The sequence below is a fragment of the Macaca nemestrina genome, chromosome 14 (assembly GCF_043159975.1).
Source record: "Macaca nemestrina isolate mMacNem1 chromosome 14, mMacNem.hap1, whole genome shotgun sequence".
In the NCBI taxonomy this organism is placed as follows: Eukaryota; Metazoa; Chordata; class Mammalia; order Primates; family Cercopithecidae; genus Macaca; species Macaca nemestrina.
In genome coordinates, this window is record NC_092138.1 from 65,701,703 (window position 1) to 65,721,621 (window position 19,919).

At 39.2% G+C, this 19,919-nt stretch overlaps 1 protein-coding gene across 19 annotated transcripts in view; it reads right to left on the reverse strand.

Moving 5' to 3' along the window:
* The window catches only part of LOC105485770 (ring finger protein 38), a 142,039-nt gene that overhangs the window by 13,735 nt on the left and 108,385 nt on the right, over positions 1-19,919 (reverse strand). For all 19 annotated transcript variants that reach the window (XM_011748256.3, XM_071078003.1, XM_011748260.3 and 16 more), the window contains 5 exons: positions 16,354-16,567; positions 5,958-6,125; positions 4,505-4,675; positions 797-958; positions 371-477 (listed from right to left, as the gene is read on the reverse strand). In XM_011748256.3, coding sequence (XP_011746558.1) covers positions 371-477; positions 797-958; positions 4,505-4,675; positions 5,958-6,125; positions 16,354-16,567 — 822 coding nt within the window. The remainder of the gene's footprint in view (positions 1-370; positions 478-796; positions 959-4,504; positions 4,676-5,957; positions 6,126-16,353; positions 16,568-19,919) is intronic.

A 19,919-nucleotide genomic window follows, 5' to 3' on the forward strand; every position in this document is an offset into this window, starting at 1 on the left:
ACAGAGTAGTTCTAAGACATAGAAATAATTTTTCTCCTTTCCCCCTAAGAAAAACAGCACTAAAAGCTGAATAATCAAGGCTGGTGGTAAGTGTTATCAGTTGTAAAAGAGGCAAAAATCTTAACCTTTTCTGCTTCTTGATTTGTTAAACCTATTTTCTGGCTCACAGATTTCTTCCTTCCCCACTTCTCCTATGTTACCGTTCTTCTCTTTCTTTCAGCCTTAACTGGCTCCTCCCACTCCACCTTTTAACGTTAAGTAAAAACAAATAACTACCACACTGAAAGCTATAGACCACAGAGAAGACATTCATAAAGGAAACAGAATCTTAAGAGTTTCAAAATTCAGAAATCATTAAGAAAGAACTTACAACACATATGGCAGTAAGCTGGGATGATAAGGGGGAGGTGGTATTGGCTGCTGGGATCGGTATCTACTACGTCCTGTGAGCCTCCGAGGCATAAATGGAGGATAAGGCTGCAGGGGGAAAAAATGTTAAAAAGATTTAGGATCACTCTACATTTACAAATAATCTGTCAAAATAATTAAAAAAAGACTTAAACAGTAAAGTTTTTTTATTGTTCAAGGTTTTTAATATTCCTTAAATACTAACTTATTAATGGATGCAGCAACCATTTTAAACCATACACTCAGGTGTATTTCTAAATATAACTTTCCAACTGAATGCTGTCAAGAATACATATAATTCTAAATATGGTGAATTATACTAAAACATAACTCAGAACCAATCAGTTGCCAAAGCAAGTAATTAACATAGTACTGTATGAAAACTTACTACTCCAAAGGACACCTCCTGATGCAAAGGATCATGTGTTAAGAACTGCAAAGGAGCTGATGGAGGTAATGTTGGGGGGTGGGCTGATGGAGGGTAAGTAAAACCTCCTACTGGAAGATGTTCTCCTAAGAGTTCCACTTCATTTTCTATCCTTTGCAGAGGCTGAGGAGAGAGAGAGAAAAAAAAACAACTTCCTGTGTTTAGATTATGCTTTATAATAACCACAGATTTAAAATCTCAATGTCTCTAAGGCCATGCATCTCTTGATGTTCACATTAATCTAAAATTCATACAAGTAAACATACAGACTACAGTAAAATACTCCTAATTTTAATTTCAACAAGGTTTAAAACATGTTATTAAACATTTCCATTATCCTCTATTAATTTTACTATGTGAACCTTCTCTTAAAATGAGAAGGCAAAAAGTCATCAAGTAACCCAATTATTGGAAAATTAAAATTATTTTTTCAGTCATAGCACCTTGACCTAAAGGATTTTCAGACACTTAACCTTTCACAGATGAAACAAAATAGAATGTGCATTTATAAATCAGAAACAGGGCTAAATGAGATATTGTACAGAGGCATTATGCTGTGCAGAAAGATTATGGGCTTCTGGACATTAGAATCTTGGTACTGTCACCAATCAGCCATGTAACTTTTAGATAAATTACTTAATCCGAACCTCAGTACTGTCAACTATAAAACGGGCATGTTCACAGACTACTTCAAGTGTGTGGCGAACACTGAAGCAATGCAGTGCTATGCAAAGCACACAGAAGATATGTATTCTTTTTTTTTTTTGAAATAACAGCTCGGCTGGGGGCGGTGGCTCATGCCTGTAATCCCAGCACTTTGGGAGGCCGAGGCCAGTGGATCACCTGAAGTCAGGAGTTTGAGACCAGCCTGGTCAACAATGTAAAACCCTGTCTATACTAAAACTACAAAAATTAGCTGGCTGTGGTGGTGGACGCCTGTAATCCCAGCTACTGGGGAGGCTGAGGCAGGAGAATCGCTTGAACCCGGCAGACAGAGGTTGCAGTGAGCTGAGATCACACCATTGCACTTCAGCCTGGGCAACGAGAGGGAGACTCCGTCTCAAACAAAAACAAAAAAGCCCCAACACGAAAACAAAAAACAGTTCATTGAGATATAACTGACATATGATAAAAGGAATTCAACTGAATGGATTTTTGGTATATTCACAGTTACGTAACCATCACCACTATCTAATTCCAGAACATTTTCATCACCCCTAAAAGAAACTGTATACCCATTATCATTCAATCCCCATTTCCCCAAGTCTTCAGCTTTCCTTTATTTATTTTTGAGACAGAGTCTTGCTCTTCTTGCCCAGGCTGGAGTGCAGTGGCGCCATCTTGGCTCACTGCAACCTCTGCCTCCTGGGTTCAAGCAATTCTCCTGCCTCAGCCTCCTAAGTAGCTGGGACTAGGGGCGCTCGCCACTACACCTGGCTAATTTTTTGTATTTTTAGTGGAGACAGGGTTTCACCGTGTTAGCCGGGATGGTCTCAATCTCCTGACTTCGTAATCCACCGCGCATGGCCCAGCTTTCCATTTTTATGTATTTGCTTATTCTACACATTTCATGTAAATGGAACCAGTTCATTTAAATAAGCAAGAAGCTGTGTCTACCTTCTCTGCTTAGCATAATGCTTTCAAGGCTCACCTGTTTTGTGGATTTTATCAATGCTTCACTCCTTTTTATAGTATTACATTGCATGGATGTACCACTCTTTCCTCATCTGTTTATCAGTTGATGGACATTTGGGTTGTCCACTCTTTGACTATTAGGAATACCGCTATTACCACATTGTGTACACATTTTCGTGCTGATGTTTTCAATTGAATTCTCTTAGGCACATTTTTTTTTTTTTTTTTTTTTGAGACGGAGTCTCGCGCTGTCGCCCAGGCTGGAGTGCAGTGGCCGGATCTCAGCTCACTGCAAGCTCCGCCTCCCGGGTTCACGCCATTCTCCTGCCTCAGCCTCCCGAGCAGCTGGGACTACAGGCGCCCGCCACCTCGCCCGGCTAGTTTTTTTTTGTATTTTTTAGTAGAGACGGGGTTTCACCGTGTTAGCTAGGATGGTCTCAATCTCCTGACCTCGTGATCCGCCCGCCTCGGCCTCCCAAAGTGCTGGGATTACAGGCTTGAGCCACTGCGCCCGGCCAGGCACATTTATTTTTAAACACTAGTCTGACTTCTTCCCTTAGTTACAGAATAGCAACATGTTATTCAAATGTAAGTAAATACTAAGCTTTAATCTGGAAGCCTATGCAGGCTTGAGAGAAATCACAATTGCTTACACTATGACATCACTAGTGAAAACTAAGTCTTGATATGGCTATGTGACTGGACCTTTAAAACAACTGCAAATTTAAATACAAGTGATAGCTAAATTTTGCTTTAGCGTTGAATTCCCAGATACAGGAAGCTGAGAAGGAGACTATCCTGGCACAAATCCTATCCTAATTCCAAGAAAAGATTATCTTGCGGAAGCAATTCTACCTTTTCTGATGAGCCAAACTTGTGTCATAATTGCTTCTAGAGTTTTCAGGACAACAGCCTCTTTGGTACCCAGCATAGTATAGAAATCCTTAGTAAACAAACTCTGCTATAATAAACTGTCAAGTTCTTTCCACAGAACTGACACTTGAGTCTTCCACTTGAGTCATTTCTATAGGTTATCTCTCCTGTTTCTCCTTAATGTCTGATGGTTCTGATGCTGAACCTGGCCTATCAAAACAACTGGACCTTTTTTCCTGTGCCCTTCTTTGTACTTATGTAGTACTTACATCTATCTCCCAGTGTCCCAAAATGATATGCCTCTCAACTATATCCCAGTCCCAAGACAGAATTAACTATGTTAATAGACTACCTCATCTGCTTTTCATCACAACATAGTGAAAAAAAAGTAACTGAAGTTCAGAAAGGTTAATTTCCTTGCCTAAATGAATACAAATATTATTCTAACAAGTATTAACAATTTAATATTTTCATTTTCCAATTTAGAACCACATAAAAAGAAAAAAAAAAAACAACTAAAAACTTTTCTTCAGATTTACTTCCTGAAGGACTGCAGATGCAATAGAACACAAATTTAGACAAGTGACATTAAAATAACTAGAAAAATTTAAGAAACCAGAAATTTAAGGTAAATGTTTATACTAATTTGTATATGTTTGGATTCCTTTAATTTTTTTAAGAACCAGAAGAATGCCTAAGTTATTATGTTTGTTTGTTTGTTTATTTTGGAGACAGAGTCTCACTCTGTTGCCCAGGCTGGAGTGCAGTGGCATGATCTTGGCTCACTGCAACCCTGCCTCCTGGGTTCAAGCGATTCTCATGCCTCATCCTCCTGAGTAGCTGGAATTATAGGCATGTGCCACAATGCCCGGCCAATTTTTGTATTTTTAGTAGAAACAGGGTTTCACCATGTTGGCCAGGCTGGTCTTGAACTATAGATCCTAGGTGATCTGCCTGCCTCAACCTCCCTGTTGGGATCACAGGCGTGAGTCTCTGCACCTGGCCAAGTTACTATGTTTAAGTGTGCCATTTAAACATAGTAACTTAGGCATTCTTCTGGTTCTTAAATCCACTAAGGTTATATGCCTGGCCTAAACACTTTGAAAAAATTAAAAATTAGTTAAAAACTAAACATTCTGACGTAATAGTAGAGATACCTACCGATCGTGATTGCTGTGTTTGGAAAGGGACAAACTGGCCTGGTGGTGGCAAATGAGGAGGATGATGGGGAGAAAGGTGAGGAGGATGTATAAGAAATGGATCACTAGAAATAAGGGGTGGGAATGCAGCATATGGTACTGGTAAGTGCTGAACTGAACATGCCTGAAGCATCTGTAAGAGAAACCGTTACAGTTTGGTTAAAAATATCAGAATATATAATTAATTTAAAAGGATTGTGAGATTAAAATCTGTCATTGTCACACCTCTCCCAAAATCATGAAAATGTTTTTAATAGCTAATATTAACAATGAAATACTAGTGTATTTTTATCTACTAGTAAAGTAATGCTACTAATAATTATTCTGTATTTTATATAATTTTCACAAATTGGTTGAAATACTTTAGCCTTTTAAACATCTATGAAACAGGGTGCGGGGGGAGAGGGGGAAGTGCTGCATAGAAGAGGAAACTCTAGTTGGTTTAAGATGTAGCAAACACTACTGATATTTCAAGAAACTCCCCTTTTCAATCCTGTAGAAATCTTTTTCTTCCTACGATTTTCATAAGAGCACAACTCTCAACTAATTGTCCTATAATCTCTCAGTATTTTAGTTAGCAAATTTGGTACAATGTTTCTATTACTGAGAAACCAAGCTTGAGTAAATTAATCTGTTAAGTTAGTATTGGTGTAAGTGTGCGTTTTAATCTCACATTCAGAGCAAGGTATTAAGAGTTATATTTAAATTTTGCTAAGTGATCTCCTTTGAAGACATTATTGACCTTGGATACATCATTTAAATACAGCGCCCCCATTTCTGAAAGGAGGCTGAACTGAGATTAAAGATTAAAGGACAAAGCATAAGCTTCAGAGGCAAGAAAAAAAAAAGTCAGTGTGAATCTCTACTCTCTTATACTAGCTGTCTCTATGACACTAAGCAAGTCATTTAACTTTCCAGATTCAGCGACTAGAAAATGGGGGATGATGCTACTTTCATCATAGGTTTCATATAGTAAGGAATAAGACAAAGCACTCAAACTGCCCATTAAAACTCAGTAAGTGCTGAGACTCTTAAGTGTTGAACAATAAGATCTCTGAGACTTAGGCTGACCTTCATTGGCTTTAATTATAAACGGTGCTGACATATGAGAAAACATGGTTTGACCCTCAGGATATTAAAATATGTATAAGTTAATTAATGTAAAAATACATCAGGTTATAAAGTTAATTTTATTAAATGGTTACTATAAGGATACTATAGAGATTTTTATTGCAATAAAATTGACCTTTTTACTTGAAAGTAAAACTACAAAGATAGTCTCTTAAATTTTGTTTGCTTATATAATGCAGTTAGCCCCTCTAAAGAGGGTTTCCAGAGTCAGTTAAGTTACAAAACCAAATTCAGGGTGGTGTGCTTAATAGTAGTATCTAATGAGAACAAAGATACAGACTTACTGGAGGAGGCACACTACAGACAGGGAGGTGCTGTCCGCTGAAAACCACAGAGCATCCTGGGACCTGCTGTGTACTACAAGCAGGGATGTGCTGGCCTGTGCAGAGTGGAATCCCATGTGGTGCCACTGTTGTTACTGTGTAAGAAACAGGGACTGTTCCTTGATGGAGCTTTAAAGGAAAAAACAAATGAACAAACTTTAGCTGTTTAGATAAAATATTAACTATTCAAAATCAACATTTGGTCATTTATTGGCTCCTCTCTCAGCTACACAGATTTTCACAACGTACTCTCCAATAGTTTCGACCAGAATATTCATTGTCTTTGTATGAGAGAGTTGACTATTTCAAGAGTATATACTATTCTCACAAAACTGGGGCTAAACTCCTCCCTCAAATGACTTGAAAAGCCCAGGGAAATAATGGATTACTATATTAACTCTTCTAGCCTGCCGTATAAGGCAGAATAAAAAGAACTGGAATCATGAAAGCTTGTATATTCCATTATTTGGTCACACTCAAAAACGAATTTTAATTACAACTAGTGAAACAATGCAAAGTATATTTAAAAACAAGAAATCTCGTTTCCTGCCTAGCCAATCTTACTCCCAATCCTACCTGCCACCCAGAGGCAAACAATGCTGATATCCTTCTTCTCTTTCTCCATGAACATACGAAAGCACAATTACACATAAATTGTCATGTTTGTTTTCATTTTCTTAACAGAAATGAGATCATACTACCCTGCAACTTTGTTTTTCCATTTAATACTACATTGCAGGTATGTATGCAAGGGAGTTAAAGGTAACTTGTTCTTTTTGGTACTAGCCAGATATTTTAAGAAACACTCGCTTAACGGTCCTATCATATGGTGTATCAATACATGTTCAAGTTGTTTTCAACTCTTTTGCCAATATAAACAAAACTGAAAAAAATATATTAGTTTGGCCGGGAACAGTGGCTCATGCCTGTAATTCCAGCATTTTGGGAGGCCGAGGTGGGCAGATCACCGGAGGTCAGGAGAATGAGACCAGCCTGGCCAACATGGTGAAACCCCATCTCTACTAAAAATACAAAAAATTAGCTGGGAGTGGTGGCGGGTGCCTATAATTCCAGCTACTTGGGAGGCTGAGGCAGGAGAATCACTTGAACCTGGGAGGTGGAGGTTGCAGTGAGCTGAGATCACGCCACTGCACTCCAGCCTGGGCAACAGAGTGAGACGAAGTTTAAAATATAAATAAATAAATAAATTTATATGAATGTATTAATTTTTATCTCAGAAGGATTACTAGGTAAAGGGGTGAACATTTTTTAAACTTTTAAAGATACTGCCAAATCATCTGCAAAAGGCTGGATGGAAAAAGCCACACCCCCGACAGTAACATATGAGGGCCCATTTCCCAGGCTCTTTACTCAAAAGTAGATGTATTTGCATTACAAGTATGCTTACCTAAGTGAAAAAATGGTATCACAGCAGGTTTGTGTTAAGTTTGCATTTCTCTGACTAAAAAGGTTGACCATCCTTTAACATTTTATTAAGCATTTAGATTTTCTTTTCTGTCAATAATCTCTATCCTTTGATCACTGCCCCTTAAAGAGGGTTTTGCTCTGTCACCCAGGCTAGAGTGCAGTGAGTGCAGTGGCACCATCATGGCTCAATGCAACCTCCATCTCCTAGGCTCAAGCAATCCTTCCACCTCAGCCTCCGTGGTAGCTGGGACTACAGGCGCATACCACCACATCTGGGTTGTTTTTTGTTTTTTGTTTTTTTTTTTGAGAGGGAGCCTCGCTCTCTCTCGCCCAGGCTGGAGTGCAGTGGCATGATCTCAGCTCACTGCAACCTCCGCCTCCCAGGTTCAAGCGATTCTCCTGCCTCAGCCTCTCAAGTAGCTGGGATTACAGGTGCCTGCAACCACGTGCAGCTGCAGCTAATTTTTGTATTTGTAGTAGAGACGAGGTTTCACCATGTTGGCCAGGCTGGTCTTGAACTCCTGACCTCAGGTGATCCCATCTGGGTAATTTTTAAACTTTTTTGAAGAGACTCACTTTGAATGTAGAGTCTCACTTTGTTTTCCTGGCCGGTCTCAAATTCCTTGGCTCAAGCGATCCTTCTGCCTTGGCCTCCCATAAGTGCTGGGATTACAGGTGTGAGCCGCTGAACCTGGCCCCATCCATCTTCTACTAGGTTGTCATAATCATTTGTAATTTTCTTATTTAAGAGGTATGTGTAATGAAATGTGCTTGTAATGTGCTTGTTGTGTGTAATGAAAATATTTTCCTAGTCTATGTTTTATCTTTTGATGAGATCCTTTATTTAATGGCATATTTTTGTCTTTTGTGATCCTTTTTTTTCTTTTTAATGTAGCCAGAGTGTAACTTTAGGGTTTCCTTTATTGATGAGGTTTAAACATATATTCCTATATTTCCTAATTCTTTAGTTTTTTATATTCCATTAGACTTATTTTTGTTTATAAAGTAGGGCTCTAATTTTGCTTGCACATGGACAATTGTATTTGCTCCATTTATTAAACCATCTTCTTGCCTCTACAGTGAAATATCATCTTTTTAAAAATTCATTAAGTACTCACATATTCCTGGATTTCATGCCAATTTCATGCTGCTTTAATTACAGTATCTTACTAGAAGAGTTAGCATCTGGTAAGAAATTCTTCTCACCATACATCTTTTCATTTTTTGGCATTTTCACAGTTATTCTTACGTATAAACTCAATTTTATTCGCTTCCAAAACGCATTAGTGTTATGATTGTACTAAATGTTATGTTATTTTACAAAGGACTGAATTTTATATTAAGATTTTTTCTTTTTTTTTTTTTTTGAGATGGAGTTTCGCTTTTGTCGCCCAGGCTGGAGTACAATGGCACAATCTTGACTCACTGCAACCACTGCCTCCTGGATTCAAGCAATTCTCCTATCTCAGCCCCCTGAGTAGCTGGGACTACAGGCATGTGCCACTACACCTGTTTTTTTTTTTTTTTTTTTTTTTCCGGTTTTGTTTTGTTTTGTTTTTTTAATTAGAGACAGGGTTTCACCATTTTGGCCAGTTTGGTCTTGAACTCCTGAACTCAGGTGATCTGCCTGCCTCAGCCTCCCAAAGTGTTAGGATTACAGGCGTGAGCCACTGTGCCTGACCTATATTAAGACTTTTTATATCCAGAAACATTATGCCATTACATTGAATATCACGGTTCTTTCAAGAAGAAATTAAGTTTTCCTTCAGCACCATAAGACAGGACTGAAAAAACAAAATTAGTTTTCTTCTTCAAAGATTATTATTAAATTGATTTCTCAGTTTATTATTAGATTTGTTCCTCAAACTGTGAAGGTTTTGTTATATTTACAAGAGGTTACTTTTCTTGATTTGCATGTCAAAGCGGTTCGTGTTAGTATGAAGATAATTTTTATTTATATTATCTTGAATATATCAACCTTACCAACTTTTAAATTCTAGTATTTTTTAAAAATTTAGAATCTCCTTTCCTTGGTATACAACTACAGGATGAGCATCCCTTATCTGAAATGCATGGGACCAGAAGCTTTTTGGATTTTTTTGAATTTTAGAAAATCTGCATTATATTTACCAATTCAGCATCTCTAATCCCAAAATCTGAAATCCAAAATGCTTAAACATTTCCTTTGAGTGTTGAGCCAGTGCTCAAAAAGTTAAAGATTTTTAGAGCATTTCAGATATTCAAATTAGGGGTATCCAACTTGAATAAGGTTCAACCCAACTATTATCTTTTTGTGTCAGCAAACTAGAACCTTCAAAAATGTGTGTATGTACCTATATCCTATATCTGATTTTGATGGAAATGTATGATGAATTTTACAAATAAAACTTGATTTCTGATAAACAGCCTTTATCATAAATACCACCCCCCGACCCCGACCAATTGCACACACATTTTCTTGAGAGAGAGTCTTGATATACTGCCAACAGTGGAGTGCAGTGGTGCCATCACAGCTCACTGTAGCCTCAATCTCCTGGGCTCAGGTGATCCTCCCACCACAGCCTCCCGAGTAGCTGGGACTACAGGTGCATGAGACCACACCCGGTTAATTTTTGTATTATTTTTTGTAGAGACAGGGTTTCACTGTGTTGCCCAGGCTGTTCTCCAACTCTTGAGCTCATGTGATCCGCCCACTTCAGCCTCCCAAAGTGCAGGGATTACAGGCGTGAACCACCACGCTTGGCCAAGTATCATATTTTGCTGATTCCAAGACATCAGATTGTATAGTCATTTTTCCCCATACTGAGAAAAATACTTCTATTTAAACTAACATAACAAACACTTGGTCACTTAAGAGGTTTTTTTTTTTTGAGACAGTGTCTCGCTCTGTTGCCCAGGCTGGAGTGCAGTGGTGCGATCTCAGCTCACTGCAACCTCCACCTCCCGGGTTCACACCATTCTCCTGCCTCAGCCTCCCGAGTAGCTGGGACTACAGGCACCCCACCACGTCTAGCTAAATTTTTTTATTTTTTAGTAGAGACGGGGTTTCACCGTGTTAGCCAGGATGGTCTCGATCTCCTGACCTTGTGAGATGCCCCTCCTCTGCCTCCCAAAGTACTGGGATTATAGGCGTGAGCCACCACGCCCAGTCAGATTGTATAGTCATTTTTTCCCCCTACTAAGAAAAATACTTCTATTTAACTAACAGAACACTTGGTCACTTGTGAATTTTATATATTTATTAGAAGCACTTTAAATGAGATCATACAACACTTGAGCATTCATAAAAAGGAAAATATAAGTGAAATAAAGTAGTTAGTTCTAATAGTTCTTCACTTTCAGAGTCTGACTCTGGTGAATCACTTTTAATTTCAGTGTCATTGTCTGGTTTTCCCACAAAAGGTTCAGTGCCATCAAGGGAGTTGGTGATGCAGCATTTCTTAAAACTATCCATAAAAGAAACAAAGGCTACTTGATGCTAGATTCCTAAGTCAGGGATGTAATTATACAGAGCTTGTCTACTTTTGACTCCTGCTTGGAGGTTTATGTTAAACTCACCTCCAGCCTCACCCCCTAAACACTACCACTTAATCCCATATATGAGTTAACTGCAAGCCATCTGATGCATAGCACAAGCAGTGAAGACTGTGTTACAACTGCTGCTTGGATGACACCAAGATTAGTGTGCCATCAATTTTGAGAAGCATCCATCCCAAATTCGGAGATGTTAAAATATGGAAATAGCACATTTTAAAATCAATGAAATAGGGCCGGGCGCAGTGGCTCATGCTTGTAATCCCATTACTTTGGGAGGCCGAGGTGGGTGGATCACCTGAGGTCAGGAGTTTGAGACCAGCCTGGCCAACATAGTGAAACCCTGTCTCTACTAAAAATACAAACAATTAGCTGGGCATGGTGGCGAGCACCTGTGATCCCAGCTACTCGGGAGGCTGAGGCAGGAGAATGGCTTGAATCCAGGAGGTGGAGGTTTCAGTGAGCCAAGATCGCACCACTGCACTCCAGCCTAGGCAACAAGAGCAAAACTCTGTCTCGGGGGTGGGGGAAGTAGTTTCATATTTCTTTTTAAAAACTTCATTGTAAAATACAAGCAAAGTACCAAAGTACATAAACCATGACCATCAAGACTACCAAAAAAAAAAAAAAAAATCATCAGATGAACACTCATGTAACCATCACCTAGGTCAATGGTCAATAAACAGAACAGGTGTGGTGGCTCACACCTGTAATCCCAGCACTTTGGGAGGCCGAGGTGGGCAGAACACCTGAGGTCAGGAGTTTGAGACTAGCCTGGCCAATATGGTGAAACCCCATCTCTACGAAAAATACAAAAAATTAGCCAGGCATGGTGGTGGATGCCTGTAATCTCAGCTACTTGGGCAGCTGAGGCAGGAGAATCGCCTGAACTGGAGAGGTGGAAGTTGCAGTGAGCCAAGATCTCGCCATTGCACTCCAGCCTGGCCAAGAGCAAAACTCTGTCTCAAAAAATAAATTTTCTTTAAACTCTCTCAACAATGCTTTGGTATTCCACACAGTGGTTTTAAACTACTTTTGTTAAGACTGATACTGTTCTTTTTTTTTTTTGAGATGGAGCCTTGGTCTGTGGCCTAGACTGGAGGGCGGTGGCGCAATCTTGGCTCACTGCAACCTCCACCTCCTGGGTTCAAGCAATTCTCCTGCTTTAGCCTCTTGAACAGCTGGGACTACAGGTGCACACAACATGCCCAGCTAATTTTTGTATTTTTAGTAGAGACGGGGTTTCACCATATTGACCAGGCTGGTCTCAAACTCCTGACCTTGTGATCCACCCGCCTTCAGCCTCCCAAAGTGCTGGCATTACAGGCATGACCCACTGCACCTGGTCAACACTTTAATTCTTTAGTATTACTATGATTTTTTCAGTTGTACTTTTTCTTTGAATTTTTATTATGGAGAATTTCAAACATGTTCAAAAACAGTAGAATAAACCCCGTATCCACCACCCAGCCCTCAAACCATTAAGCCATAGCCAATCCACCTGAATATACTGCTCTGTTTCATGTATTTTGTTGAGGCAAATTCCAGGACCCTATCATTTAAAAAAAATTTCAGTATGCATTTCTAAAAAATAAGAACACTTAACCACAATAGCATTATATTTTTAAAAGAAAGTTATTTAAAATTAAGCATGCAATCACGTTCAAAATTCCAATTATGTCATCAAATAATAAATGATTTTATTAGAACTTTTTCCCTTTCCTCTCAAACAGAATCAAAAAAAAGCTTTACATACTGCAAATGATTAGTATATCTGGGTTGTTCAGTGTTAATGTATCTTTTAAAAAATTGTTCATGTTCTGTTTGATTCTGGTACTAACAAAACATACTGATTATTGTATATTCATTTTTGTAACATTTTAATCTATTCAATTCTTAATTCTAACAATTATCTAAGATGCTTTGAGATTTTCTATCAATATAATCAGTTTGACTGCAAACTGATTGATGGGGTTACTGGTTCTTTTCCTATTCTTACACATTTTTCTTCTTGTCTTTTCTGCTGGCTTAGCCTATAGAACAATACTGAATAGATATAGTAATAGTCATCATCCTGGTTTATTCCAGGTAGCAGGAAAGTGTTCAAAGTTTTACCTTTAAGCATGTTTGAAGTAGGTGAATTCACTGTAGGTCTGTTTCTATTGGTTTTCAATTATAGCCCTTTTTTAAGTCATGTACTGAGTTAATTCTCTTTATTGCTCGCTGTTCTGGAAAAATTATTGGGGGAATTATTTGAGAATCGGAATGAAGGTTCCTTCTTTCAGGGAGAAATTGCCTCTGTTTTCTAGGCCCCTGAGGTACCCATTACTTTAAATGAATTTTCACTAATTTCAGAGTGATGTGAATTTGGGCTGCAAATTTACTTCTGTTCAGTCTTGTCCTAGTGACCAGATATCCCTTTATTCCAGGTATATAGTGATTTGAGGTACCTGGCATTTTATGTAGGAAGGGTCTCCTATACAGGAAGTGACTCCTTAAACTTAAATAGTCTTTGATTTTTGTCCCCTTTGCCTCCTGACAGACTCAAAATTAAAATTCAGGTTTGCTCAAATGAACAAATGCCTTAAGGACAGAACTAGCACCCCATTTTCCCTTAGTTTGGGGTCTGGCAATTTCTTCTAATCTATTAGCCCTTTTGATGCTTTCAGGATACTTATAGTATTTTATCTAGCACACTCAGTTGTTCTCAAGCAAAAGGAATGCTATCAATAAGCCTTCCTACCACGTATGGAAAATTAAAGTCCTTTTTACACTTTAAGACCTTCTAATAAGAAATGATGGTTAGTTTTTATATTTCTTGCACCTATTAATATTTTTCCTTTATATTGTTGATATAATAAATTATCTTGAAAGAGTTCCTAATACTGAACCCATGCAGGATGGGTTCACTATTACGTTATTCTTTTAATACATCACAAGGTATATTAAAATAGGTTATTCCAACAGGTTATTCTTTTTTGACTTTTATTTTTTGTAAAAAATTGCTCTCATACCTTCCTGCTGAAAACAGCCTATTCTTTTCTTTTTTTTTTTTTTTTTTTTGAGATGGAGTCTCGCTCTGTCACCCAGGCTGGAGTGCAGTGGCCGGATTTCAGCTCACTGCAAGCTCCGCCTCCCGGGTTCACGCCATTCTCCTGCCTCAGCCTCCGGAGTAGCTGGGACTACAGGCGCCCGCCACCTCGACCGGCTAGTTTTTGTATTTTTTAGTAGAGACGGGGTTTCACCGGGTTAGCCAGGATGGTCTCGATCTCCTGACCTTGTGATCCGCCCGTCTCGGCCTCCCAAAGTGCTGGGATTACAGGCTTGAGCCACCGCGCCCGGCCCCGCCTATTCTTTTCATATACCACTAGCTATGGTTTATTATTTAAAACTTTTTCATCTGTATTCATGAGGGAAACTAGTCAACAGCTTTCTTTTGTTGTAATGTCTATGAAGTTTCATTGTTAAGGTTGTGCTAGTTTCATAAAATATATTTGGAAGCTATCTTTTTCTATGATCTAGAAAAGTTTAAATTGGAATTAGCAGTCCTTTAAAGGTTAGACAAGAATTCAGATCTTTTTATTTTTTTGAGACGAAGTCTCGCTCTGTCGCCCAGGCTGGAGTGCAGTGGCACGATCTTGGCTCACTGAACCTCCAACTCACAGGTTCAAGCGATTCTCCTGCCTCAGCCTCCCTAGTAGCTGGGATTACACGTGCCTGCCATCACGTCCGGCTAATTTTTTTGTATTTTTAGTAGAGACAGGGTTTCACCATGTTGGCCATGCTGGTCTCAAACTCCTGGGCCTCAGGTGATCCACCTGCTTCAGACTCCCAAAGTGCTGGGATTACAGGTGTGGGCCACTGCGTCCAGCCCAAGATGTAATTTTAATTTTAAAGACAGATTTTGTTATGCTTTTATAATTTCTGCCATGGCTACTAGTCTGCTCAGGATTTCTAATTCTTGTGTTGTTCTGGTTTTTACATATGTAATGTTTTCATATTCCAATATACACATTCAACACGTAACACTACTACATAAATGAGACCTTGCCTTTTCTGAAATGCAGTCTTTTGTTTCTTTGGCTCCATCACTAACCACCACCCCTCCTTCACTTTAGCCCTTACCTCATAAGCCTAGTATATATTTCTCTATATTTTTCTCTGTGTTCACAGAGTCCTATATACAGTCATATACATACGATGTTTTACAAAATGGGACTCTGTAAACACTTTCCTCCATTTTTTTCAACTGTTTTTTTTTTTCCCCAGTATTTTATATCCACACTTTTATCAGGTTACAGCCACAAATAATGTAAGTTTCCTATGTGATCAATTTTTAAGTGTTTCATGAACATAATAAAAATGCCTGGCATAAGAAGAGTATCTAGATATTTTCTCAATTTGCCACTATGTGTTTTGGTTTATTATTATCTAGTGCAGATGAAAAATGAGATCCTATTCTCATTAGCTTTCTCTGGTAATTTTTTTGGTTTATAAACTCACAAGATTTCCCCCTTATCCTTAAAATCCAGCAATTTTCATAAGGACATGCTTAGACACATGTCTTTTTTTTTTTTTTGACCTCAGAAACTCCACAGAAAAGACCACCATGCAATTGTGGTCTTCATCCTCAGGCTCTGAAGATAGGCAACCCCTCCCCTCAGCTAGTCCCTCAGTTCTTGGCAGGAAGAAAAGGGAAAAATGAATTGTAGCCTTGTACCTGTCATCTCCTTAGAGACCTATGGAAACCTATAAGCAAAGATGTACCCAACTGTCTTGCTTATTGAATTATTCCAGAAGAAACTAGAAGAGGAGGAAACAGGGATATATACTCAACCCACCAGCTGTCTGCTATTGCCTATTAATCTTAAATCAGTAATTTCAAATCAACCATACATGAATTCATTCTAAGCTTTCATAACCTTGTTTTTTTTTTTTAATTTTTTGAGACGAAGTCTCGTTCTGTCACTCAGTGCAATGGTGCGATCTCAACTCACTGCAACCTCCACCTCCTGAGTTCAAGTGATTCTTCTGCATCAGCTGGGATCACAAACATGTGCCACCACGTCCAGCTAATTTTCGTATTTTTGGTAGAGACGGGGTTTCACTGTGTTAGGCTGGTCTCGAATGCCTAAGCTCAAGTGATGCGCCTGCCTCAGCCTCCCAAAGTGCTGGGATTACAGGCATGAGCCAGCTTGCTGGGCTGATACTAATTCAACTTTCTTCTATGGAAGCTGTGTAGAATTTAAATCTCAATTCTTAAAAGGAACAAGGAACTTAAATAACTTAATTTTAGGTAAAACTAAAAGAAATTTGCAACAAAAAGTCAAAAAAAAAATCTGAAACTGCCACAAAATTTCAGCTTCTGTATTTGCAAGACATTCTGTTACTGTACCTGATCATGTATGTCAACCATGACTGCATTCTGCTGGGGTGGATGAGCAGCAGGATGTAACAGACGGGGAGATACATTCGGAGGGTGGAAGGCTCGAGGCTCCTCTATTGCTTGCTGCTGTGCATAAGGGAGATGGTGATAGTTTTCATCTTGACTAATGGAATTATGTCGAGACAGACGATCCCTTCTTCCTCTCTGGCGCCTGACAGGAGGACTGTAATAAACGTCAAAAAGAAAGTCATTATGTTTACTGTTGTGATCCATCAAGATTCTATACTGTCTTTCTTTGATATCAATAGTATATGCTAAGGTAAGCTTTAGTATTAAATAACTGCTAAAATTCCCCATCAGCTCTAAAAACTTACAAATTTAAACATAAGGTATATGTTTTATAAAATAATGAAAGCAAACAATATTGGTATTCATCTCTGAAAGTATTTAGAAATCACCAGCTACAATTTTTTCTTGAATCCTATGAAATTGCCCTTTTTATAAGTAAAAAATAATCTAATATCAACAATTTCATATAATTTAACCTACCATTTTCTCCCTTTTTAAACACTATAATAAAACGAACTTTAATCTATAGATATCTTGTCGGTGTTCCTCATATACCTAATAGGCACTTTTTTGTCTATTTAGCTAAAACATACATAAGACATAATTCCTACATGGCCAAAATGACACTTTTAAAAAATGAGAAGAGAAAACATGAAATAACCAAAGAACATATAATTTGCTGACAACTGCAAATAGAAACTGGGTAAACACGCAATGAATATGATTGAGAATATGATTGATCGTATCAACATAAATATTCCAAGAATATATAAAACTTTTAATTGTTAGGGGTACACACAAGGTATATACATTTATATAGAATTTTAAATTAGAATTTGTTTGTTGATCCCATTGCAGTGGCTCATGCCTGTAATCCTAGCACTTTGGGAAGCCGAGGCAGGTGGATCCCTTGAGCCCAGGAGTTCGAGACCAGACTGCGAAACACAGTGAAACCCTGTTTCTACCCCAAAACACAAAAAATTAGCCGGGCATGGTGGTGCGCACCTGTAGTCCCAGCTACCTGGGTGGCTGAAGTGGGAAAATCACCTAAAGCCTGGAAAGCTGAGGCTGTAGTGAGCTGAGATCACACCACTACACTCCAGCCTGGGCGACAGAGTGAGACCATGTCTTAAAAAAAAAAAGACAGAGGGAGGGAGAGAATTTGCTTACTGAAGTAAGCCACATTTACTCTCCATGTACGAGTCATCTACATAGTTTAATAAAAATTTTATTATGACTAAACTTTCATTTTGTACTTCTCTAAACACAGTTCACCTCCACTGCTTTTTACAATGGCTCAGCACAAAAACAACTTGAAAAAGTACCCTACCTCATTAAAATTGTACTCTACATTGGGCAAAGGAGGTCAAACATCTCCCCTTCTAGGAAGAGCTCCAAGTGTCATTTCAGCAACTTTCTTTACTGAGATTGGTCACTTTTTCCTTAATCTTCCCACTCTGTTCCTCTAAATCTGTTTCTTCTTACTCCTAATTCTCCAATCTTAAGAGAACAAGGGACACTCCTTTATGAGATTAACTCACAAAGGTGCTCTTGATATTGCCCCTCCAGCTTCTTGCTCCATTAATTGTTTCTTCTAACTTTATTTTAAATATAATGCTTTTTGCATTTTTGCTTCAAACTCTACTTACTGTATTATATTGAATTCAAGATGCCCTCCACCTTAGGACTAAAAACTTTTTTTTTTTTTGAGACGTTGTTTCACTCTTGTCACCCAGGCTGGAGTGCAATGGCACGATCTCTTCGCTCACTACGACCTCCGCCTCCCAGGTTCAAGCAATTCTCCTGCCTCAAACTCCCAAGTAGCTGGGATTACAGATGTCTGCCACCAAGTTCAGCTAATTTTTTTTTGTATTTTTAGTAAAGACAGTTTCACCATGTTGGCCAAGCTGGTCTCGAACTCCTGACCTCAGGTGATCCACCTGCCTTGGCCTCCCCAAACGCTGGGATTACACGCATCAGCCACCACACCTGGCCTTGTTAGCCTTTTGTTGTTTCTGTTTTGTTTGAGATGGAGTTTTGCTCTTGTTGCCTAGGCTGGAGTGCAATGCACATCCGGCTAATTTTGTATTTAGGGTACAGACAGGTCTCAAACTCCTGATCTCAGGTGATCCGCCCACCTCGGCCTCCCAAAGTGCTGGGATTACAGGTGTGAGCCACCACGCCCGGCTTGCCTTTTAACTGTACGTTTGTTTTATTCACCATAAAATAGGTAAAGACTAACAGCAGGTACTCAGGCCTTAACTTCGAAACAACTATACTTCCTCATGCTTATTATATTTAATAGCTATGAAATAATTTACCTGATAGCCATATACTATCTTAAAAAATATTCCCATGTAATTGGTTAATAAGGTACTGGGTAATGTAAAAGTCTTAATGTCTCACCAGAATATGGCTCAGAGACAGGTTTATGTTGTCTCAGCTGGAACACAGAATGGTGGTTTTAAGATCCCTTCCGTATTAGCCCGCTCAGGCTGCCATAATGAAACATTGCAGACTGGGTGGCTTAAACAGATACTTAATTTCTCAAAGTTTTAAAGCCTAGAAGTTTGAAATCAAGGTACCAACATAGTCGGTTTTTGGAGAGGGATCTTTTCCCTGGCTCTTGCAGACAACTACATCTCACTGTCTCCTCACATGATGGAGGACGAGTTTCCTGACATCTCTTTTTGAGACGGAGTCTTGCTCTGTCACCAGGCTAGAGTGCAGTGGCACGATCTTGGCTCACTGCAAGCTCCGCTTCCTGGGTTCAAGCGATTCCCCTGCCTCAGCCACCCCCTCCCGAGTAGCTGGGACTACAGGTGTGTGCCACCACACCTGGCTAATTTTTTGTATTTTAGTAGAGACGAGGCTTCACCATGTTGGCCAGGATGGTCTCCTGACCTCGTGATTCGCCCACCTTGACCTCCCAAAGTACTGGGATAACAGGCGTGAGCCGCCACCCCGCCTTCGGCCCCATGCATCCCTTCTTAAAGGACATTAATCCTGCTGGGTAAGGGTCCTAACCTTATGACCTCATTTAACGTTAATTACACTTCCTTAGAGGTCATATCTCCAAATACAAACACACTGAGAGTTACAGCTTCAACACGTTAATTGGGGAGGGGGGGTTACAAACATTTGGTCCATAACACCTTCCTAACTCAAGATCCTGGACATGCAAACAGGTATCTCACAATGCACTATTTCCTTGGGATAAGAAATACATGACCTCCGGCAACAACTAATGAGGAAGAAACTCAGGACGAAATGCACTCCTCTAGAATGAAAAGACAAGGGCCAAATCCCATTGCCTAAAAGTTGAACTAAACTTCAGTCATCTTTTCATACCACAGGCTCCACAGTTGTTTTTTGTTTTTTTAAATAAAAACAGTGTCTCATTCTGTCACCAAGGCTAGAATGCAATGAACAATCATAGCTAAGGCTCACTGCAGCCTCACACTCCTGGGCTCAAGAAATCCTCCTGTCTCAGTCTCAGCTTGGAC